At 32.1% G+C, this 25,668-nt stretch overlaps 1 protein-coding gene across 1 annotated transcript; it reads left to right on the top strand.

The window, feature by feature from the left end:
* Positions 1-555: 555 nt before the first annotated feature.
* Positions 556-24,237, top strand: LOC128169897 (uncharacterized; the record flags this gene model as incomplete). Its single annotated transcript, XM_052835929.1, has 4 exons — positions 556-614; positions 5,583-5,759; positions 17,703-17,807; positions 23,962-24,237. Coding segments are annotated over exons 2-4 (556 nt in total), but the record flags the coding sequence as incomplete, so codon positions are not given.
* Positions 24,238-25,668: the final 1,431 nt, after the last annotated feature.

The raw sequence follows: 25,668 nt of genomic DNA, 5'->3' as shown, positions 1-25,668 counted from the left end.
TTTATTTCGCTAATATATTCAGCTTTTTAATTATTGTTTTAACTCTCTCTCTCTCTCTCTCTCTCTCTCTCTCTCTCTCTCTCTCCTCTCTCTCTCTCCACAGAATTAAATGCACAAATACGTTTTTCTTTGAGATCATATGACTGGACTCTTGTTGCCGACAATAACTATTATTAAGTTTACAGTAGGATGTCTTTTCCATAAACTTACTAAATGGTTTCTAATCGATCGTATTCACATAAACACATAGACACAAAGAATTTCCAAGAAATGAATCAGCATGTTTCGTCATAAGTTAAATTTAATTTAAAAGGGGAAAAAAGGACTAACCATTCTTTATCTTCATTCTTTGTGCATAACGAGTTTTCAATGCATACTCTTGGGTATTGTATTTGTGCAATTTGTAAGATTTTTAACATTCTTCAATAGCTGGTTGTAACCTACTAAAAGTTTACTGTTCAACGCATATCATGTTCGGGTATTTAAAATGCAAGGCCTTTTCACCTTTGTAAACAGAAAGTACGATCTTGGAAATTCCAAATAAATACCTTCCGGGTTTCTGTTTCAGATGAGATATTACTCTTAGCCGTCCCAGACCAGTGTAAATTTAACAGGTATAGTTGCCTTTTTGCATTTTATTATTGTTATGTTTCCTTTCAAATACAATCATTGTTATCTATTTAATGGCAAGCAATACAATGATAACGACTATGTGTTTTGGAAAATATAAATGCCGAATATCTTAGACATTTATAATAATATGATATAGACAAATTAATACATTATACTACGTGTAGAAATTGCTTCATCTGTTTGAGATCTGTGGCATGTAACTTATTCATATGCCGTCTGGATCCATCTCTTGTAGTTTTTAGGTATTATATGTAGATATAAACTCGACAATGCTTTAATTATAAAATATTATTTAACTAAATATTAAATTCAAAAATTTAAAAAAAAAAAATCACTTTTTAATGTTTCAACATCACAGCCTAACGCGTAAATTTGCCATTTTTAAAGGTCAGCCCCTGATGTCGACGTTCTATTTTGACTTTGAGGCATGTTCGATCAATACGGTTAGTTATCTTACAGATGTGTTGACAATCAACAATAAACATGTCAGCTGTTTTATCAATAAACCTCTCTAAACAGCATTTGTATTTACAAATGCAATTGATGGGAAACAAATTGGAAGAATAAACTGATGGGAAGAGGGGGCAAACAAAAACATAGGTTCTTTTTTTTAACACGTTTATGACGCATCGGCTTTGTTTTGGTTGTTGGTTTTGGATGGTTTCAGGTGTCACCAATAGCAAACTACTATTAATTACACCGTAAAAAACAAGCAATACTTTGATAACAAAAAAATTGTAGTACGCAGTTTTTAAGTCAAAGAACAAATACAATACATGTTATGGGTTAATAATACGTTTAGCTCGACATTCTTTAAAACCTCTAAATACAATTAAGCATTAAATATTTTTTTTTCATTTTTCAAGCATAATTGACTTTTGAAATCTAATATGATTCAGAAATTTATATTATTTATATAATTACATAAAAGGGTATATTCTTCACACAATCACTGTAGGATATTTCAACAGATTTTTTTAGCACTGTTGTATTATTCCATTACAATATTCAGACCAACCACAGTAGAAGTAATTTGAAAACAAACAAAAATTATAGGATATATGCAAAGAATCGACGATCTAAACTTATAATCTTTGAATATGTGTGCGCTTATTAAGACTTTCTACATTCTTGAACATCTGGCTTCTAGTCTCGTGTTTAATTTTCAACGTACGTGTATATGTATATAAGCATTGTGTATTTAAAGCAGTAGGCCTTTTTACCCATGTAAAAAGAAAGTACGCACTCGGAATCCCAAATAGATACCTTCCGGGTTTTTCTTAAGAATGTTTTAATTTCTCATACTTCAGTACAGATGAACAGGTATATTTGCTTTCTTTTATTTTATTTTGTTTTTACTTTTTTATATCCATTTAATAACAATTATCTTTATAACAATTATATATTTGAGAGGAAATTAATTAAAAAGCATAAAGTATGTCCCATGTTACTGTTGTCGTAACGTTTTAAAGAATGTTAACGAGAATACAGAAACATGTCAAAGAAGTACAATAATATTGATTCTAGGGAAGAAAATCAAGTCTTTTTCTATAACTCTTCATCAATTTTTACCCGGAGAAGTTATCATGACCGAAATTATAGGATTATGTGCGGTATTATGCATTTCTCGCCCCCAAAATTAAACTTCCATATACAGCATTAAAATTAAGGTTGAAGATAGTTGAACTAGTATATTAAAAATAATTATATAGAAAGTGATCACCAAGTGATGTCATAGTGTACAAATGATGTCAAGAAGATTATCTTATGTTTATACTTTATATGGAAACTGTGGAACTTTTCAGTATTAGGTCATATACTATGATACGAGTGATAGGTCTTGTGCTAAACATTAGGATTGAATCCTTTCCAAAAGAATTCAGGCAGGGCGGAAACTCAATTAAATGTTTTTATGAGACTCCTCCACAATTTTGTGTATATGCTATGGTACTCAGGTGACCGTTAAGTACAATTGGCCTCTTGTTTCAAACAAGACTGGTATTATATCAAAGCAAACAGAAATATTTAATATACTTAACATCCATTCTTCTATCTTAAACCAAAGCTCTTTTACGTGTACACAATCAGAAAAGATGTTCAATTGTTTCTATATAGTTCACCCAAAAAAATCCATGATGAAGAATTCAAAATATTAAACTTGAATAGATTTTGATATTCATTTGTTGGAAATATTCTATGGAGTATTTGGAATTGAAGCCACCGATTTTTTTTTTCTGTGTAATTTTAACAGACAGTTCAAATATGCCACTCCATGTATTTTCTGAAGAAAGAAATATTTCCATTACCTTGTAATTTTGTCACTGCTGTAAAAACTTGTTTACAATTATATACCAGCAATTGATATATATCTTTGCATTCTTTTTCATTTAAAAAAAAATATTCTTATAGTAGAGTGGATATGTGGCCCAAAGGCTTTATAAACAAGTGAAATGTATTTTGTTCTTGAGGTCACGTCCTTTATAATTCCGCAAAATTCAATAAAAAAATTTATATTCATTTCTAAAAATTGCTCGTAACTTACAAATTTACCATGAAAGTTATATTAATCACACAATAGGAATCCCCCTGCATTAAAGTACTGTTTAAGAAAGATAAGTTTATTTTCTATTTGAATATTTTGGTTGTCCCGTATTTGTTCTTACCAACTGTTCATATTTGTTTTACTTATTTTTCATTAACCTGAGTCGAGCATAAGGAAAGCTACTTCAAGACAGGGTTATGGGACCCATTTAGTATTTAAATGTGGATTTTAGTGCAGTTTTAAATTTTATGTAGACGATTTTAAACCCACTCTCCTATGCAATTACTCAGACAAACCGAAAGTTAAACAGTGTCTTGACCTAAGCAAAAACTAACACCGCTAATAACATTTAGTCCTTGCAAATAATCGATAAATTCGATGTAATGTATTCTAAAACATTGTTTTTCAAGGAAACTTTTTTTATAGATGCCTTGTAAATAGTCAAATTTTAAATGGTACGAACAATTTAGATATTTTTGTAGTCGTACGTTGTATGTATTCCTACGCCAGAGTTCGATATATCCGTAAATCTCCGACAAGCATAGAGTCTCTCTCGCTTGTCGTAGATTAACGGAGACTGCCGAGCGTCTGGTTGAACGAGACTAGAGTTCAATATTGCTTGGATCCATACTATTTCTTTGAAATATCGATAACTGATACGTAGTTTGATGGAATTATTTCTTTGAATATTACACAACATGATTCATATGGGGTTTTCGCAAAATTCTTGTCGGAGAATAATTCATATTTTTAAAAATGTGCATAATTCAAATACATATACTTTAGGAAACTACCTGCATGCAAAATAATATATCGTTGATTCTTAAATAAATAATAATCGATAAAATCAACTCCCGGCAGTTCTTCAGTACTTTTTTTTTTACTGTGCCCTAGAAATTAAAACATGTCACTCTCATCATATTTTGAAAATTATCATTAGGCATTGGCAATGATAGAACTAAGTGGTTTAATTTTGATATTATTAGCGTCTTCAGAACAGTAGGTCTTGCCTATTGGAGTCATCCTTCTTACTTTCCAGTATTTAAAGGGACTTGAACACGATTTTAGCTCAAAATTAAAAAAGAAAATTTTTTTAATTTTTATGTCTAGAATTGTTAATATAGAGGTTTTCAATGCTTTGACAAAATTTAAAAGTCAAGAATCGAGTTACAAGCGAGTAACAGAGGGTAGAATTCTTTATTTTGTAAACAAGGTTTGAGTCCCGTTAATGTTCACATATTTGTTATATTGGTATAAGTTTCAATCTGATGTTGCTGTTTGTTGGAATGAAATTATTTATGAACCCATTGAATCAGTCTATCTTGTCTCCACAAATTATTTTGATAGAGAAATGGCAATTCCTTTACTTTTACAGTATTTGTAAACAAACTTATGAGACTCAAGCTTTGTTTACATAACAATTACTTCTTTCCTCTGTATCTCGCTTGTAACATAACATTCAAATTTTGGTGAATCATTTAAAATACAAAAGTAGACTATTTTTTACATAAAAATCAGAAATAAAATTTTCATTTGAAATCGTGTCCAAGTTCCTTTGGAGTAATTTTCTAATCTCAAATAGATTTGGTAAATAATTTAGGTCAACCAGGTCTGACAAATTTACCGATAATTTTATTCTAAGCATATCAAACGTATTTTTTTTCCAGTCAAGTTTCCATCTTGAGTGATAGACAACTTTATTTGAATTTTGTTTACTCCCTATCCAAATCATTTTGGTTTTTGAAACATTAATACTTAACCCTAATATATCTTTAAAAAATCAAGGTCTTGGAGAACAAATGATTGAAAAGATGAACAGAAATAAAACTTTTTTTATGTCAGCACTATTGATCTAAACACAAAACCGCGACATATTATGAAAATGCACATCAGATATAGTGTTCATCTTTTCAATTATTTGTTCAATGAATAATATGTTTTATTACCTAATCAAAAGGATTTTGTTGTTTTATTACAAATAAAATATTTATGTCTATTTTGAACTGCCAGTCAATAGACTGCGATCTCTTGGACCGCCGGGCATTAGACTGTGATTTTTTGGACCGGCAACGTTAGGTTAATATCAGGTGATAATTACAGTTAATAAGTTTAAAACAGTCTATACACAGGCGACCACTCAAAATTTTGTCAAGTTGGGAATAGTAAATTTAGAAGTGTGTTTAGTGTAGGTGGGAGTAAACCATTTAGTCTTTACGTAAGATAGCTTGAACTTATTTGATGTGATGATATTTTGCTTTGTAAATCTCTTTCTCAAACATATTTTATTTCATAATATTTTTTTCTTAATAAATATGAATGAAGAAGTTATACTGTTCTTGTATTTAGAAAAAAAGCTTGTTAGATTAGCTATGATCTTAACATGTGATTTGAATTAAACTCTTTTAAGGTATGGGCTATGTTGATGTTTGCCCAAATACTGAAGCTGGAATCAAAACTGCATCTAAAAGACTCGATTGTAAAAATGACACATACAACAACAGTCAGTATATGTGTCTTCCAAATGAGGAAAAATCATCCCTGGTAGAATTTTGCTTCCCAGGTAGAATGGGAATAGAATTAAAAGGTATGTGATGCATTTAATAAAATTGATATATGTTGTTTAACACACTGAACAATTAATGTTTAATTAATAATACATTTAAAATTAAAACATTTTATCATGTAGAATTGTTAACTAGTTTGTGTAGTTTGATTTGGCAAACGGTTACACAGTAAGCGCACAGAGGAATTATTTTTAAGTAGGAAAAAACTATTTATTCTGCTGAAAATAGTTTCGACTTTAAAACCATCTGGTTAATTTTAATTTATATACACCATTCATTTTCTTTTGAGTATAAATAGTATGCAACTTATAATCAGGTAGTAGTTAAAGTATAATAGTGTGCGTCATTTCAATGCAATCTAAAACTATTTGCATTCTAAAGCCCCTTTCACAATTGGCGCACGACCACTTTACACCACTTTGCGATCAAAATTTTTTAGCCTCGCACGAGCTCTCGCATACGTTGCACGAGCCCTCGCTTACGTTGCACGAGCTCTCGCATTTGTTGCATACGTTTTACTGGTCGCATCAAGTCTCTTCTGAATAGTGGACATGCACACTATTCAGATGCAACCGAACGCGATCCAAATTATCAAAGTGCAACGCACGAACATTAGTACGAACGTTTTACAACGTTTTGTGTACTTGCAAGAGTGATGCACGATTTATAAAGATCGTAAGATAAATTGCTGGTGTTTATGCGTCTGTTTTGCGACCGTTAGACTGTTGCTCAACGTGTCTCATGTAATCTTGCAACGTTTTACTATCATTGCACGACTTATCAGCCTCAATATGCCATGCTTTGCTTCTAGTATATATACCCTGTATAAGTATCTCTGTTTCAGAAAACATTTACAATATACATTCATTGCATGATGATGAGGGAAATACATGTATGAAGATTTATTCCCTCAAGAAAAAAATTATTCTTCCCGAGGGGTTCGCCTGAGAGAAATATGTTTTTTTTTTCTGGGGAATAAATCTTCATATTCCCTGAACATTAATGCAAAAAACGTGTTATTATACCAATCAACATATGATTACACAAAATACGTTGATTTCAATAATGTTTGACTTTTCCACAGTTGCAACATTAACGTCGTGATTGTTTGATTTCCCATGTAACTGGATCACTTTTCTTTCATAGATAGTTAAGTTGGTTCTGAGATAAAAAGAGAATCATAATGATTAAATATTTTTGATTTAATCATATTTGTCTACATCGTATGCTCATATCGGCTTTTCCATTCCCATGACATCGCCCTGTCACGTGAATTTCTAGACCAATCAGATATAATAGAATAATCATATTGAGGTATAATAATACATGCTGTTGCATATCTGTATCTTCTTGTGCGGCATCTTTTCTCGCTTTCAACTATGTCTACTGAATATTGGCGGTGTTTATACCCCCTCTGACTCGCACGATCATTCGTACCATGGAATGCATAATCGCACGTCCACACACTGGCGCACGTTCAATCGTCCGATCACCTAGTCTCTCGCGCGTTCCTATCGTATTATCTTTCAACAGTTGCTTCTATTGTATAACAGACGCATACAAACGCAAGATATATCGCAAGATTCAATGCGTTTACATCGCACAACGCTCGCTTAGATCGTGCGAAACTCGTACGAATACTTTTTTCATATGCGATTATTTTGGTTACAATTGACGAATTATTTCTAATTTTTTCGGTCGCACGAATATTTGGTCGCTTCTGCTCGTGCGCCAATTGTGAAAGGGGCTTTAGATTATTTTGTATGTAAAGTGTATGTGCCATCTGTTCTATCACACAATTGGAGTGCTCATATATCTTTTATATTTTTCTTTTTAATACTCTATCAGTAAAGCAAATCAAACATAATTTAATATTCAATTTTGACTTCTTACACACATTTCAAATGAAGAAATGCCTTTTTTGTTCATCTATCAATATTTCAAATTTACTTGCTTTATCTAATATGTCCATATATCTTTCATTTGCCGCATCTACAAGCAAATATAGGAAACAATATCATTTTATATCCCCACGACTCGTTATTTTTAAATTAAATCGTTAACCTGCAGATCGGGCAAGCAGCAGAGAAATGTCAAACTGTACATTTAAATTCGGGTTAAGAATTTTGTTTACTTAGGGTTCAATTTGTCTTGTAATAAAGTTTAATTACTCTTGACATTGACCCGTGCGTGCACGGGTTGACATATTCCATATGATATCCGACACTCACTGAATAGATACATCGACACACCGTGTTATTGACATTTACATAACTAAGCTTTGGGCATACAATACTGCTATTAATTTCACAACACTCTGCTTAGTTAGAATAACTAACTGTGTCTCGGAACAGGCCTATACCACAGTTAAAATGGCAATCTCTCACCAGAGGGCGCGTTCCGCAAGCTTCACTGTGTTGGAACAAAGCGTAATATGCCCTCTGGTGAGAGATTGATAAAATGCTTCTCATATAACGTTAGCCGTAATGTAGCAACAAATTGCAGAATCGCTACGAAACAATTTTGGAGAAAATAAATGAAGCTGCATTGAAGATAACAGTCATATTATTCATAACAAACCATTTAAGGCTGTAAATACCTTTCATCTAAAAATTGAATTCATATTAATGAAGACTTCAACACTTTTTCATCAACGTTTTCTACTCGCTTCAAATTTACACACCATGTTGACCTTCGGAACGCTAGAAATTTTTCATAATAAATGCACTGAGCTAGAGTTATCTCCCGTATTTTTTTGTTGAACAGAACATATACATGTAGTAAGTTTACCCATGCAAATGTGATATTGTGGAAACATAAACTAAAGAGCCTACCGTGATTTAGCGTGAATGTAAAGCGGGTGCGCATGATTGTAAAATCCAAATAATCCAGATGATTTTCGGATTTTAAAGAAAAAAATCGTTGATTATTAATTAGCAAAGCCAGATTGAAATTAAAACAAATTGGGAAATAGAAAATGATGATATACTGTATATTTTGATAATTTTTAAGATCCTCATCCCTAAACCATATAATTTATTCTTGCTCTTTGTGTAATTGCGCATCAAATTGTATATAGGGTATGCCCCCTTGGAGACACCCTGACATTCTAGAAGTAGAAATAATAAATTTGTTTATCTAATTCATATGTATTGTTTGATCTATGTGGGCAATTCCTAGCCTAATAATGACACTGCTGTGTTTAGGAGACTTTACAATTGCTCTAAATAGGCGAATACATATGCATATAACATTTTGTATATAAATCTCAAAAATTAAATTAAGCAATTTCAAAAAGGTCAATGTGCATTAGTAGAGACAAAGCAATCAAGAGATGATTTAAAATGTGCTACTGTACACATGTGAGTATGTAAGAAGACTGAATCTTCAGAATCAGGTTTGATTGGGGGGGGGGGGGGGTTGTGGATGTGGAGTATAAACATTTATAATTTGAATCATTTATTGTTATTAATTTTAACTTGTCGTTGAATATTAGTTATTGATCTCAAGGTAAAAAAATATGACTTCTGATCATATCTCAATAGATCATTTGTCAATTATGCAAGGTTTTTAAGTTTTTAAAATTTCATTTTATCTATAGTTTGAGGAGATATACATACTTGGAGATCCAGAAAATTTTCCAGGGGAAGAGGGGGGGGGGGGCGACAGATTATATTTGAGTTTGTTTGGGGGTGAGGGTTCGAAATCATTAATTTAACAATTTTTGATGCAATTTTAGATAAGACTAAGCCATACTACAGTCATGAACATGAATAATATAGAACAAAACACAATACAAATATATATATATATATATATATATATATATATATATATATATATATATATATATATATATATATATATATATATATATATATATATATATATATGCATATGTGTGTGTGTGTGTGTGTGTGTGTGTGTGTGGAAAGTATTACAAAACATAGATGATGGATCTATATCTGGGTTCTTAAATTGAATCATTTATCATGTACACATATAATTGTTTCTTTGTTCAAGGCATTTCAGATGGCATGTATTACTCATACATGTAATACTTAGTTGATGACCTTTTGCAAACTTATTTTCAATATGAAATCACCGCCAGATTTTTCAACACGAAAAAAGGGAATTACAAAATCTCTCAATTTAATGTTTGCTTCATACGCTACTTCAGTTTTATGAATTCATTGAAAGTGAAAGAAACGGTGTTGTAGAGCGGTTTCGCCCAATAGTACATGCATGTTTTTCCCCGGAAAACCTGCTTTATAGTTGCGTAGAAAAAAAGCCGCTACTATATAGTGCATGTGTTTACCTCCATTGTAAGGTTTCGCCTTCACTTTTTTTGTTTAGATTTCATAAAAATAAATAATGGAAACACAGTAATGATTAATATCAATGTCTGTACACCCCACAATTGCATATACATGTACCAGCATTCCTTTCTATATGTTTTTTTGTCGATTTTTTTTTATGTGCAAAGTTGAAATTTGAACATAGGTATCATGGAATACTTAAAACCTTTTTAGCTCACCTGGGCTGAAAGCTCAAGTGAGCTATTCTGATCGCATTCTGTCCGTCGTCCGTCTGTCCGTCCGTCCGTCTGTCCGTCTGTTAACTTTTTACATTTTGAACTTCTTCACTAAATCCGCTAGTCCATTTTCAACCAAATTTAGCACAAATCATCCTTATGGTAAGGCAAATATAAATTGCAGAAATGAAAGACCAATCTTTATTCAAAGCGGAGAAAACCTCGAAACTGTAGAAAAAGGGGGGGGGTGTATTTTTAAAAATCTTCTTCTCAATAACTACTGAGTATAATTCAACGTAGTTTAGCATAAACTATCCTTATGGGAAGGGAAATATGAATTGCAAAATAAAGGGCTATTTTTTTTTCAAATTTGAGTAATTTACGAAAATAATATCAAGACATAGAGAATGGAGGTCAATCAGTTGAATTTCGGGTTTGGTTTTCCATATCTCAAAAACCTCTTTAAAATGGCCATTTTGAACGTATGAGAAATGGGTCAATCTGACAAAGATGAATTTGGTTGTTTTGGAACAGTGGGCGTGCGAAAGGAATATTCGAAACATGCAAGATACAGTAATGCCGATTTTGTGAAGTAAATTGAGATTACATATTCCAATGCGATGACATTTTCACCTTTGACGGTTGTTTTAGCTTGGTTTGATTTTCGTTTCGTTTTCATGAATTACGGTTTGTAACTTAGAAGAACTATCGCCTGTATTTTGTAATTTTTAATTATCAATCAAAAATAGACGTCGGAAAATAAGACAGCTGTTACTTGCCGAAAATAAGATGCATTAACAGGTACGGTAGTTTAACAGCTAAAATATAAATTCTAATGGTAATACGGTATGATCTTTGCGTAATACTTGATTAATGCAATGGGTTTTAGGCTAGATGTTTCCTCTTATCTATTCAGTCTAAACGGAGATTAATTTTGCTGATGGAAATACTAAGTGTGTGTACATGTAGTAGAGACATAACTAATTATAAGCTCATCTGAGGTGAAATATACAGAGACATATCTTTAAAAATATTTTTCTCAAAAATCAATCCGCCAGAAAAGCTGTAACTTGTGTTGAAGCATCCTCAAGTAGTGTAGATTCAAGCTTGTCCAAACCATGATACCCGGGGGGCCCCAGTGGGAGATAATTTTTTTTAGATACAAGTGTATAAAAAAAAATCATTTAAAATATTCTTCTCAAAAACCAGTTAGCCAGAAAAGCTTTAACTTGTTTAAAAGCATCCTCAGGTAATGTAGATTCATATTTGTTCAAACCATGATCTCGGGGGTAAAGTGCGGCCACAGTGAGTGGGTCGAATTTTACATAGCGAAAACACTTTAAAAAACTTTCGTCTCAAATACCAATTGGCCAGAAAAACTGTAACTTGTATAGATGCATCCTCAGGTAGTGTTGATTTATTCTAGTTTGTTGAAACCATGTTTTAAGGGGGTAGGGTGGGGCCACCATTGGGGGGGGGGTCATATAATGTTGGTGCGTTTAATTCGGTACGAATTCTACGTAATGGTTGATTAATGCAACATGTTTTATGAAGATGCTCAGCAATTTCAAATTAAACGGAGATTATGCTCGCTGCTAGAAATATATAACTAAAGTATATATGTGATGAAAATAATGAGTTTTTTTTTGTTTTAGTGCAGTTTTCTCTTGTTTTAATTGTTTACAAATTCCTATAATTTTACTAACCTGAGAGTCAAGCTTCGAGTTATAATTAAGATACAGAGCTTTGCGCACATTGCTACTATATGTTTGTACACAAAGCTGAGGTCATATTTTAGTTTGTTTATATTTTAAATGCAGCTATGCTGAATAGGAAATACCAAGTTTAGAAATCCTAAGTTGAATGTAATTAACTCATGTAAACAAAAACATGAATCAAACCAAGCTATGTATCTTGCTTATAATTCTTCGAATGACGCTGAAATTTTGGTTGATCAATAGAAATGTCTTGCGAAAAGGATGATATGCTGTAATTACTTTCTGGTGCCCCTTCTACAACGATGAATTGCATAGAATCTACACAATAGTTTGATAGTTTTTCAAACACAAGTAAATGAAAACGACGCCTTTTAAACAGTTTACATAGTCCTGACACATTATTATTATGAGGATAAAAGCATTATCGGTGTTCTTAAAAAAATTATTGCAACGGAAAATCATCTTTGTTTGTACACATTTGTTGTTTATTAATAAAGATGAACAGAATGGATGGGCCTTGGTACAATAGAGCGACATGCCTGCCAATACAGTCATTTGAATTATAGCTCTTCAACATACGTGACAATATTTTTCAGTTAAGTTAATTCTTCAATCAAGTGAGTAAGCATATGAAACGTCATACGAAATGAATATTGTATCTGGTAAATTACAATCGTCTATAACGGAGAAGGCCAATTAAATTGTTCAATGTTTTTAATTTGAGGAATTGAGCGCATTTATTTTGGTGCATTGAGGTACATTTTTCTTCTTTCACATTTAGAAATGTTTAAAATACAATAACTAGTAAGTACATGTAGTAGAGAGAAAAAATGTACCTTTATGCTCTTATTATTTTAATCGTTTTATAAACTTATGGGGGATGGCGATAAAATTAAGGGGACTGGAAGATAACCGTGACCACCAACTGCAAATTTAGTTATTTTTATTGCATATGATCTTTTTTAGGTAAAAATGGTATTCCATAAAGGTACATATGTGAAAAATTAAGTACTTTTATATGCTAAAAGTGATTGGGGGGGGGGGGTGGGGGGGAAGTTAACCGTTAACACCAACTGAAAATTTAGTTATATATATTGCATATAATCTTATTTTCGGTAAAAATGGTATTCCATAAAGGTGAATATGTCAAAGATTAAGTATATGGAAATATAAGTGAAAATTCGGATATTCCCTTGTGGTTAATCTACCGAGGGGTCACATGACACAATATCCTTTAAACGCCCATATACGACTTAACAAAATCCGAATGAATGCAAGTACGAATTAACAAAAATATAAACAATTCCAAAAACAACCTTACAAAAAAGTCCAAATACGTTTAAGAACGACATAACAATTATTGAATTATTTTGGTACGATTTAAATTATGTTTGAACTCTCTCGTACAAATACTTTATAATGTGTTTAAAATAGTACGCGCTGATATGACCAGTGTTTAAAACCTGCATTTCAATTTTTTATTGATCATTAATTGTCTTGTTTCTGATTCGAAGTCCATGATAAAAAAGCATGGTGTATGATAGAAGATGTACTGTCTCCTTTGTGTACAAGTACACCACACATTCGTGTGTTTGTCTGTGATCAAGAGACACCTCGGAACTAACATACAAGGCTCAGACTTTACACGCGACAGAGTGACCGTGGCGATGTGTGAATATTGGCCACCTGTGTCACCCCTGCGAATGTTATTGTTATTTGAATTTTAAATCCCGTGGTATATTTGACCTTTTCAGTTTTGCAGTTAAAATTGTGCCTCGTGTTTAATGTCTATTTCATAGAATGTGGCCTAAGGTACCTGAAATCAAATATAAAATCTAGACGTTTAATTTTTAAACTTTATCTCCCTTAATTTCTGAATTATATGTAACATGTTTAGTAGCGATCCCCCAATAGGATTAATTTTTGATCCGCGCCTGACCTAGTAATAACATCAAAAGTGAAACAGACTATACTATATTTTGCAGAATGTTCCTTGAAAATGGCTTGATATAATAAGTTTGAAAACCAGTGAAAAGCTGTCAATGTGACAGCAAACCGGGTTTTCTTTTATGTAAACTGTATCCATAATCCATGTCAACCCTTATCCAGGGAAATGGAGTACCCTACATGTATATGCAACATTTTGCCAAAAAATGACTAAGTTAAAAAGCTGGTATTTTTTTCATAAATTATCGGAAATCAAATCCTAGCAATATACACCTCTGAAATATGTACAATTGATCTGCAAAAGAACAACTTCCTATCTTGAGAACTGTAGGAGGAGTTATCGGTACAATGAGGGTACCCTTTTGGCAGCCGCCCCCCCCCCCCCCCCGCCCGCCCGCCCGCCCGCCATTTTCACCATGTTAACAACCGGATTTTTCCGTTAGAAAACCCGGTAAACAAAACAGACACCCAATCTTTTTTAATGCATAGTATTGCACACCATTGGCATCAAACATGGCTATAATTTCATTGAGCAAACCAATGTTATATTTTCAACCACGTGTAGAGTTGATGAACACGAACGATAACTCGGTTCTTGGTATCATCGTTTAATTTATAAAACTGCTAGATGATGAAATAAGGCATACATCTTAATATATATTCGTGTTTTAACATTAATCAATGTAAGATATAATATGAAAAACGAACAGTACTTACATATTTTGAGAATATTTTCCGAACATTTATATGAAACTTCACAGGAACTTAACAGATCTCGGAGAAGTCTCGTGATCTTTCATTCGAGCACCTCTGGATTTATTCCATATTTAGTAACGATAAAGAAAACATTCCAAACACAATCGCAGGGGTGTGTGTATATGTCGAGTAGCATAATAATAAACAGCTGCAAACGGCAGGGAATTTCATTTAAATTTTTTATGCTGATAAAAAGTCTGAATGGAAATCAAAACATAGTAAGGTTTATGATTAGTGAACAGGGACTACATTTATAAAGTGAACGCTCAAAATCGGGATTTAGGAAATATGTATAGCGATCAATCTTATGTTTTACTCAGGGCTTGTAAATTAAATTGTAATTGTTATGTTCTGTTTCGTTTCCCTTACCTACCTAGAGAGAGAGAGAGAGAGAGAGAGAGAGAGAGAGAGAGAGAGAGAGAGAGAGAGAGAGAGAGAGAGAGAGAGAGAGAGAGAGAGAGAGAGAGAGAGAGAGAAAGAGAGAGAGAGAGAGAGAGAGGGAGAGAGAGAGAGAAAGAGAGAGAGAGAGAGAGAGTTTGTTTTAAAACCTAACACCATTTTAGAGAGTTTGTTTTAAAACCTAACACCATTTTACCGTCCAAGCATTAGAATAGTTTACCTATTTATATGTGCAAAAGAAGAATTTGTATGTGTTAGCAATATTATCCATTGGTTAAAATGACATTGCTAGTGCTTAAATATATTGTCATAATAGGTTATTGGTTTTTTTTTCCATACTGTACAATATTATGCGATATGAAAAATTAAAATAGATCTACACTTGTTTCAAATTTGAAATACCAGTAATTGAATATATGAATGCTCATTAATCAAGTTTATGTATGTATTTTAAGGACGACTAAAACCATTAATTAAATGAATAAATGTGAACATGATTATTTATTTTAAAAACATTATATTTTACGACCGACTTCATTTTCAGTTCGGAAGAATACTACAAATGTTAACAGCTTTTTTTTTTTAATTTTAAATAATAGATTACTTAAGTAGGTAAAATATGCGGTCTGTCGCTTGTCGCATGTTAAACCAGTATACAATGCATATATAATATGTTCAGAATACATACTTTTCCTTTGTTTTTCTGTATTTTCTTTTTTACATTTATTACGAGCCGCCAGAAGGCGGTCCGTTATTTGATATGCATGTACATTTAAATTTTGTAACTGCATTTCTGCGGGATAGCTTTTTTTAATAATTTAAAAAGTATGCTTATTTTTATGGATTTAAAGTAAACTTGCATATATGTTTTATGCCTTTTAAAAATCATTGCATAATTTTTTTGTTTTACTCGTAAATGTAAAGTAGGTCATAGACTGTCGTTCAAGGCTCGTTTTTATCGAGACTCTAATCTATTCGGAACATGTTGGAGTTTGTCATTCATCCTTGTTTTTCTCTCTATCTTTTTTATCTTATAATAGACGAATTACATTTTTTTTTACTTTTTAATATAGTTCGATAGAATTATAAAAAATAATCTGAAGCATTTAAGATAAATCGAAGATATTTTGATTATTGATCTCAACTATTTTCAACTTCGTTCAATTCAATGTTAATTCATACGAAATAAGAATTAACAAAATATATCGATTCATTAGATCTATGATCCTGATCCCAGAACCCTGAACTTTATTTTACAACGATTGATAAGCAAGTTCTTCATTTTAATTTAATACCGCTTGTTGGCACGTGTGTTAGCGCTAGGGGGTCATTGTTGTGGGAAGAAGCCGGGGTATCCGGATAGAACCCACGTGTCCAAGCGGGCGACCGCCATACCCTATCACATCTAACCACTGCCGATCACGGGGATCGAACTCGGGTCGCAGCGGTGAAAAACGTGTGCATTGTTTACAACGCTACTTGGACACCTGATTAATGTGCATAATAACATTACATTACAAGTCCAAATTTAATATAAATAATTTTTATCAAATCTTAGATATGAACAAAGAATATTTATTGCCCACTCTGATTAAACCATTTAAGAATTTTTTATCTACTTGGAAGTGATAATACTTTCGAGTGATTTCAATCATCTTGCCTCGGCATCATTAGCGATCCTTCAGTTCCTCCAAAGATACTGGAAAACAGAGATTTAGCCTTGACAAAATTGCACAAACAGACAAACGGACTGATAAATTTATTCAAAAATTTGCAAACTTAGAACAGTGTAAACTTTGTTAAACCAGGTAAATTTTCAAACCATTACCTAAATTAAATTCTATGTATTCCATGATACAATTATGTTCAATGTTTAGCAAAGTTTTGGTAGATAATAAACCGGCAAAACGAAAATCGACTTTTACAAATGAATACATCTATATGCAAACTTGGGGTTTAAAACATTTATTTTAATCCTTACTTGGTTTCCATTAAATTTTTTATAAAACCTGAACCAAAAAAAATAACGTAAAGGAGAAACCCTACTATGGAGGAAGAGCTACTATATAGTAGCTTTTCTCCTCGGGGGAAAGATTATTACAAACAGCGGGTCTTCCGGGGTGGAGGGGGTGAGGGGCTGCTCTACAACACCGGTAGATTCCTGGATTTTGAAGACAAAAATTAGTATTTTCTATCATTTTTTTCAAATGTATTTAAAAAATAGGTGAAAAAAGAACTGTTTGTTCTACAGATTGAATTCAATGCATGAAATCGAGTTCAGTTCAAAATTGTTGAGGTTCTGCAAATGTTCTTTTCTTGGTCTGTCAAGTGATGGAAGAGGGTTTGCTCCAGATTCCCTAAGGGTCCATTCTGTAAGACCCAGAATGAACATGGAAACTGTCGGTCGCATATTAATTAAGTTATGCTACATCGCCTTTTGCACAGTTACGTAGATTGATCTGACTATAAGTTGGCAACACGGAGCGATTCAAACACATCTTTTGTGTTAACACAAAACGTGATTCATGCTTACAACCTAAACTATTATTCATTTTCAGAGAGCAGAGAGTGGTGAGTAGTTTGTGATATATAATCTTATTTCTTTTAAGGCCATTGTTTACAAGTCTCTCTTGGAGGGGTCACTCGACATGACTGTTCAAGATTTTCACATGGATGTCCTAAAGACAATTTCCACAAATACAATGCTTACAAATGTAAGAAGCCCCTCTCTCTCTCTCTCTCTCTCTCTCTCTCTCTCTCTCTCTCTCTCTCTCTCTGAATATATATACAGTGCCCGCAACGTTAATTTTTACAAGATAAACGATGGGATAGGATTCGCTCACGATATGATAGGATTAGCGCGCGAAAGAACATCATACACGCAAGATACGACAGGATCGACTCACCGATTCACAATAGGAAAGAATAACGATGTTCAGGATAAACTTATGATCCTACAATCTAAATATCCAGATTCTGGTTCTCTTTCGCTGCATTTTTAAAATCAAATATTACACAGGTCATTCAGAAGTTGATAGCAAAATTTAACATTGCATGATATCAATGTAGCGGACAATTATTCCATTCAAGGGAAAAGGGGAAGGGGGTCCAGGAAGGTATTACAGTGTAGTTTGAATAATTAAAAAACGTCTTCTTCTATCAAGAAAATATAACATAGACTGAATCATACCCTACAACAGACTATTGAAACCAAATGAATGCTTTGCACTTCCAGTGATGATTCTGATCATAGAAAGAAAAAAAAAGCAAAGTTACAGAGCAATTACCAAATCAAAGCAGAACTCTTTAGCTTGATTCAATATTCAAATGCAGTCAATATAAAATTGTAGCAGCTACACATGTTCAGTGTATGCTTTTTTTTTTTAGATTATCAGTATTAAGCTCGTTTATTTTACCAAGCTGTTGGAAAATGTGACCGGGTTACAATTTCACGACTTATGGTCTCAATTTTTCATGAAAAGAAAAGCACGCGGTTCAACGATTAACGTTGAAAAGTGAATCAAAGATGTCAATATTTTTAATTGCCTGGACTGTTTCGTAAATAATAATGAATGATACTTTTCCCTACAAAATAAGTTTTGTTTTTCAGAATTTTATAAGTTTCCTGAAGATAGTAACACAAATGTTGAAATGTTAACGGTTATGAAAGGACTTATACGTTTTATGTATGAAGACGTAAGTTTGACTAGTTAAAAAAAAATCCTGATGGCTTATAAACTAGAAATATTTTTGTACATAAGATATATAGGGATAAATTAGTATTCGTCTTTTAAGGGCTATTGGACACGATTTGACTTAACATTTTCAAATTTTATTTTTCTATTTTTGATGTTTATACTGATAAAAATAGAAGTTTTTAATGCTGTGTCAAAATTTAAAAGTCAAATATCAAGTTATAAGCAAGTTACTGAGTTCGTAATTCTTTGTTTTGTAAACAAAGTTCGAATATTGTCATTTTTACATATGTGTTGCATTGGTGTAACATTCAATCAAATGTATCTTTCTTTTGTTGATAATAGTATTTATAAAGATACTGAATAAGTTTTAATTGTTTTTATATATCATTTTGTCTAAAAAATGGTATTTCTCCATATCACATTTTTTGTAAACAACTATAAGACTCGAGCTTTGTTTACATAACAACCACGCGGGTATAATAAGGCAACTCTCAGCGATCAAATTCCTCTGATCGATATGACGTAACAATAAGCAGCATGATGTCATATTTTACTCAGAAACATGTCGATTGTTTTACTTTATTTCTGTTTTAAAATATAAAAACTACAGGCATAAAATATCACTAAAAACTCTTCTAACTGAATATATCTACGATTTCTTTCTATTACGTATAATTATCATTAAAGACGTCACAAGCATGTCTTATAGAGAAGATCATGTCTGGAGACAAATCCTCGGAGTGCAGTGTAAACAATGCCGATATAAGACTTATTTCGTACAGGTACTTAAGATTTAGATGAGTGTCAGTTAGAATATAATCAGGATAATACAGGCATGGATATTTTGTTTAATCAGCGAGTGTTATAAGGTAAGCAGATCGACATTTATATGGCTTGACCAGCCTTTCCTCTGTCAGTGTGTACAAAAAAGGCAAAGGTGTAACACTACCCCGGATAATATAAAAAATGACTTTGGTAAATATCAACGGTATTTGACCTAAACTACTTGAAAAGTGCTGCTAGAATCCTGTGCTTCGTTGTTTTAAATGAAAAATACGTAGTATTTACAATGAAATGATAAAAGTTGAGAGGATTTCCAAAAAAATTTTATAATATTTATTTTATACGATTAACAATAGGATTCTAGCAGTAATACTAATAAACATGAACTAATTGCCGATCGAATTATTGTAGCAAACATGAAAATGAACTTTGGGGTAGTGTTACACTTTTTAATTTTTTGTTAAGGTAAAAAAGTTATCTATTTTTAACTGTCACGTGATACCATGGCACGGCATCTTCAAAGTCCGAAGTAGAAAAATAATATCTTCGTGAACAAATTCCCTTGGTATTAATATTCCGCACTATTTTCTTAAAAAAAAACCAATTTTTAAATTGATCATAAATGTGACGGTCATTAAACTCGGAGTTGCCTCAACCTAGCCGCGCAATTCTTACCTCTGTATCTCGCTCGTACCTTGACTTGAACATTCCATTCATTTTGGTCAGTCATTTAAAATGCACAAGTAAACCATTTTATACATAAAAGATAAAAATAAAATTTTTGATCTCAGATCGTGTCCAAGTTCCTTTAATGTCTTATAGATACATTATAAATACAAATATTCAGAGTCAGAAACCCTAACAATCCTGCTATAGCGAACTTTCTCTATCAATTCGAATAATAAAAGTGGACTGCAAGGTTTAAATAGTCCTTTTGTGTTAATAATAAGGTGTATGTTAATAAGCTATACATAGTATTTTAAATCACAAGGTGGATTGACTCGTTCATAACTATTTTTCCTAGTCACCTAAAACATTTGAGAGAATATGTTCCAAAACTAATTCATTTTTGGCCAGTTTCGGGCAGAAACAAGCCAGTTCAAAAAACGTTTACATTCTTATCATCAAATGTACAAGATGGCTGCACATCCCCCTTAAAACGATTTAGAAAAAAGGTAAACAAGTTAAGTTAATTAAAGTAAATGGTAGTTTGTACATAGTGCCAAGAGATGATATGGTGATACTACCAAAATATCAGGATGCTTTAGTAAATGTTCAGTTTAGTGAAGTCAATTTATTGTCAGGGCGGAATGGCTTTCATTTATGCATCCAATTTTTTTTTCCTTTTTTTTCTTCGCATCTGTCCAACGTGGGTTAAATAACTAAATCTATCATGTCCTTCCACTTATGGCCATATAAGTTAAAATAGTAGAAATGTTTCCTGACAGGTTCTTTAATTTACTTAATTTTGGATTTAATGGAAAAACGATTGTTTTTATCCGCCTGCAGAGGTCTCCGATTTTACCTACGTACATGTATTGTTCCTGACAAAATTCGCAATGGATGAAATTTATACAGTTTATGTCAATTTGAGAGTTATAGCAATGATTGAGCTTATTATATGTAAATATATATGCAATATGTGTCGTCCTGATCCTCTCAAACTGCCGTTTTACTGTATTCAAACTGTATCTCAAACGACAATGTAGAGATTGACCATCGCGCTAGGTTCCGTTCGTCATCGAAAGCAAGATTTTGGTCTTGTTTAGATGACAATATGCCAATTTGAGAGTTTTTACGAATATATATATATATATATATATATATATATATATATATATATATATATATATATATATATATATATATATATATATATATATATATATATATATATATATATGGACCGCTCTCTTGAAAAAGGGGTCTTAATGACATTTTTATCAAAAATTGGTTTTTTATTGGAAAATGAAGGAATGGGTCTACAGAATAATATTTCCAAATTTGAAACTTGTACTCCATCTAGTTTTCTTGTCACAAGCTTTTGAAAAACGATTTTTTGTTATCCTCTTTTACTCTTATACATATATTTAAACAAGTAACCCCTTATTTATGATCACCGGTACAGTAATTAATTAGCCTCTAGACTTTACTCTTACATACGTGTATATTTAATTTGTAGACGTAACATTTTTAAAACCAAGAGTTAGGAAATATTGCTTTGAAAATGAATTACAAATGCAAATAAACTTCTATTCACTAGACTTATCATATACACGTACATACTAAGATTTCAACGCCTTTAGAAACCCTGCTTTGCACCTGGGAACACAACACAATTGGTGTGTATACCTTGAATATTCTGTGTTAGTTCCAGGGATTTTCTTAAGTTGGACAAACAATAGACTCTAATTAGATATACACAAACGAACAAAACTAGAAAAACAAAGCAGTAATATCCTGTCCGATATAACCATGGCAGTTGAAAGTCTTTTCATCTTTAACATGTATCTAGCAGATTTAGAATTAGACCAAGAAATGGTTAAAATGGAAAAACAAATACGTACCTTAAACCGATTATTAAATTAAATCATGCATTTTTAGTTCATTATCTTTATTTTGTTTAATAACCGTATAAACAGAGAGAGAGAGAGAGAGAGAGAGAGAGAGAGAGAGAGAGATTTATTTTTTTCACCGATTAATTTATAATAGGAAACAAACATAATTAAATATAATTTCTTGCACAAATTTAGAAACAGAGACTGCGCTCACCCCTGCAATAATTTTGAAAAAATTTGAAACCAAAAAAGAAATCATAAAGAATTTTTAAACGGAAATCTGTGTCCATCGTAGCGTTGTTGATGATAGCAATCTATGTTTAATGGAGCGACAATTAAAACCGCCGGGAACACACCCCCTCCTTCCTTGGAAATGATATAATCACTCGGATTACCCCCTCCAATCCCTATAAAAGAGCTTATGCATTTAATATACGTTTTTATTGTTAAATTTGATCAAACTTGACTTAAAAGGAACTTAAACATGGTTTAAAGACAACTTAAAGGCAGCGTAAATGCCACTTAAAGATGCTTAAAGGTGGCTATAAGATGGCTTAAAGGTGACTTAAAGAAGTTTGGACATTAAGGACCTATAAGCTCAGCTTAAAGGTGACTTAAAGGTGGCTTAAAAATTGTATATCCTTTACGCCACCTTTACACCACCTTTAAGGACTTGCAGAAAGATTGTGTTCCGCCCTGTGAAAACACAGACAATGTTCAAACAAGCGACCCCGTAAAACTCTTATTTAATTTGAACCTCTGAACAACATTTTCCCATTGTCTGCAATCGTCATCGTTGTAAACCTCACATTTCTCACCTTTTCTGCAGATCCACTTGGATCACTTTCAATCAAATTTGGCACATAATATTCTTATGTGAAGGGCATTCCTGTTTCTTAAAAACAAACGGTAATGCCTTTTTCAAGGGAAGATAATTTAAAATTAATGATTTTTGTCGGGAGGAGGATTGCAAAAAAAATATTTATTTTAGAACGATTAGGCTAGAAATACCAAAACTTGTATGCTAGCATCTTCGGAAATGTAGATTTTGGTTTGCTTTTGAATCCCGAGACAAGAGTAGAGCAACAATGAAGGGGTGAAATTTTTAAGAAATAGAAAAAAAATAGAGAAACAACCTTTAAAAGTTTCGTTGTAAAAATCAATTGACAAGAAAGACTGAAACTTGTGATGAAGGATCATCATCAGGTAGAGTACATTTAGATTTGTTCAAATTATGATCCCGGGGTGAGGGTAGGGCAGCATGTAAGGAAAATGACATGTTTTAAAGAAAAACAATCTTGAAAAAATGGCTCAAAAACATCATGAATACATGTAAAAGGACTGAAACTTGTCAAGAATAAAAGATTTAGGTTTATGTAAATCATGATTCCAGGGGATATGATAAAACATGAGTAAGTAAATCTTTGTTGTTATTAATAAATACTGGGAAATATTTGAATATACCTTAAAAAAACTCAATTGACCAGAAAGGCTGAAATTCGTGTGAAAGCATCTTCAGGTATTGTAAATTCACGTTTGTACAAAAACGGGGGAAAGGGAGTGGGGGTAGACTTGGACCATAGTAGAAGGTGGGTCAGTTTATTTTTACAATGGAATAAATATCTTCGAACATTATCTTCTTAAAAATTAAAACAACAAAATGGTTTGATGTGTCTATGATTAATCTATTATTTTGTATTTGACGCCATAAAGCTGATTTGTTTAAGAGTTATGACAATTGTTGCTTAAATGAGGGCTTCTGACCCTAGGCCTCCTGTTAAGATTTATTAAAACACTTCTTTTATTTATTGATTTGCTCATTTGAATAGACAAAGCATGTCAACAAATCAACAAACAACGTCGCTGCTATATTGCGGATCCGTCTTGTCAACCTGGTGTCCCGAATAAAACAGAGAGTGGCTCTATCGCAACGAATCAAACAGAGAGTGGCTCTATCGCAACGAATCAAACAGAGAGTGGCTCTATCGCAACGAATCAAACAGAGAGTGGCTCTATCGCAATTTATGCTGGAATAGGAAGCGCAGGACTAGTTCTAATTGTTATTGTCATTGCATGCATCGTCCGCTACATCCGAAACAAAGAAGGTATTGAGAGAAATTTGAGACAAATGTGCTTGACTATAATTGCATATTATATATATATATATATATATATATATATATATATATATATATATATATATATATATATATATATATATATATATATATATATATATATATATATATATATATATATATATATATATATATATATATATATATATATATATATATATATATGATTTATATATAAATGATTTATATATATATATATATATATATACGACTACCGACTTGACTGTACCTGAAGTATGAAAAACATACGGCTTAGCGCCGTCTCGGTATTGCAGGCTGTTTTTGGAACAGCCTGCAAGTCCATGCTCTTTGTATTTAAATGTCGTTTAGTTATCCGTAAATCTGTTAAGCGAAAAAGAAACTACAATGTTTCAGCTTTCAATCGGTGTATAAATTATTCATATAGACAATATACAAGAACAGTAATTAGACATCAAAGGTGGGTACCCTCTCAAAGTGTATATCGAATAGGGTAAAAACACAGGATTACGGGACTATGCTGGTTTTTGTCAATTTTCTTTATTAAATGACATACATAAGAAGATGGTTGCACTATCTATCCATGCCAGGACTGCCTTTACATCTCTGATTGAAAGATATTGCGTTAATTCTCCTGCTTTTATTCATAATCATTGTTTTTCTATTTTACCTGTGCAACTTTTGCAGTTTGTTTTGATGTATATAACTACGCATGCTCAGTGCATCGAAAATGTTACAATATAGGTCATTACAAAATGGCGTCTTTGTTCGCCTCGAAATGTTGTGCTAAGAAGTTTTTGATTATTTGTTTCTGTGTCAATTAATAGTGGAAAATTTCTCTGTGGAGTCTAGAAATTGGTTATGTATCATACGATAGATAAACTTAAGGAGTTAGGAAAGGCAAGCCGAAGGCTATTAAACGTCTAAAGATAAGTATTCAATTGTTTATATAAAACTTGTATTTTTTACGGTACAGTGATCTAAAGATATGATGTGTATATGCTGTTTATGGAGAAGGACATTTTCATATTTTTTTATTGTTCATAATAGTATTGGTTTATTAATTAACGGTGATATAAATGAAAAACATAATACCCGAGTTTGTAGACACTCTAATCCTTGTAATGTAAACGAAGTTTTTTTTCTTAAATTTGATGCTGAATAGAAAATATAGTTTTGATTCCGTCACTTTATAATATTTATTTATGCATTTAACAAACTAACAATGGAGACATTTGCTTAAAACAGATTATTAGTGCATGTAACAAACGTAAACAAATTCATGACCCAATCCTTGTTTACATAGCAAAAATGATACGTACTTGTGAAGAGAATTGGATTATATTTAATCAATTCACTATCTACAAAAAATTGATAATTCTCTCATATTTAAAACAAACTACAAAAAATTAACTGAAA

This window comes from Crassostrea angulata, unplaced genomic scaffold, assembly GCF_025612915.1.
Source record: "Crassostrea angulata isolate pt1a10 unplaced genomic scaffold, ASM2561291v2 HiC_scaffold_253, whole genome shotgun sequence".
Lineage (NCBI taxonomy): Eukaryota > Metazoa > Mollusca > Bivalvia > Ostreida > Ostreidae > Magallana > Magallana angulata.
This window is presented reverse-complemented; position numbering and strand designations above follow the sequence as displayed.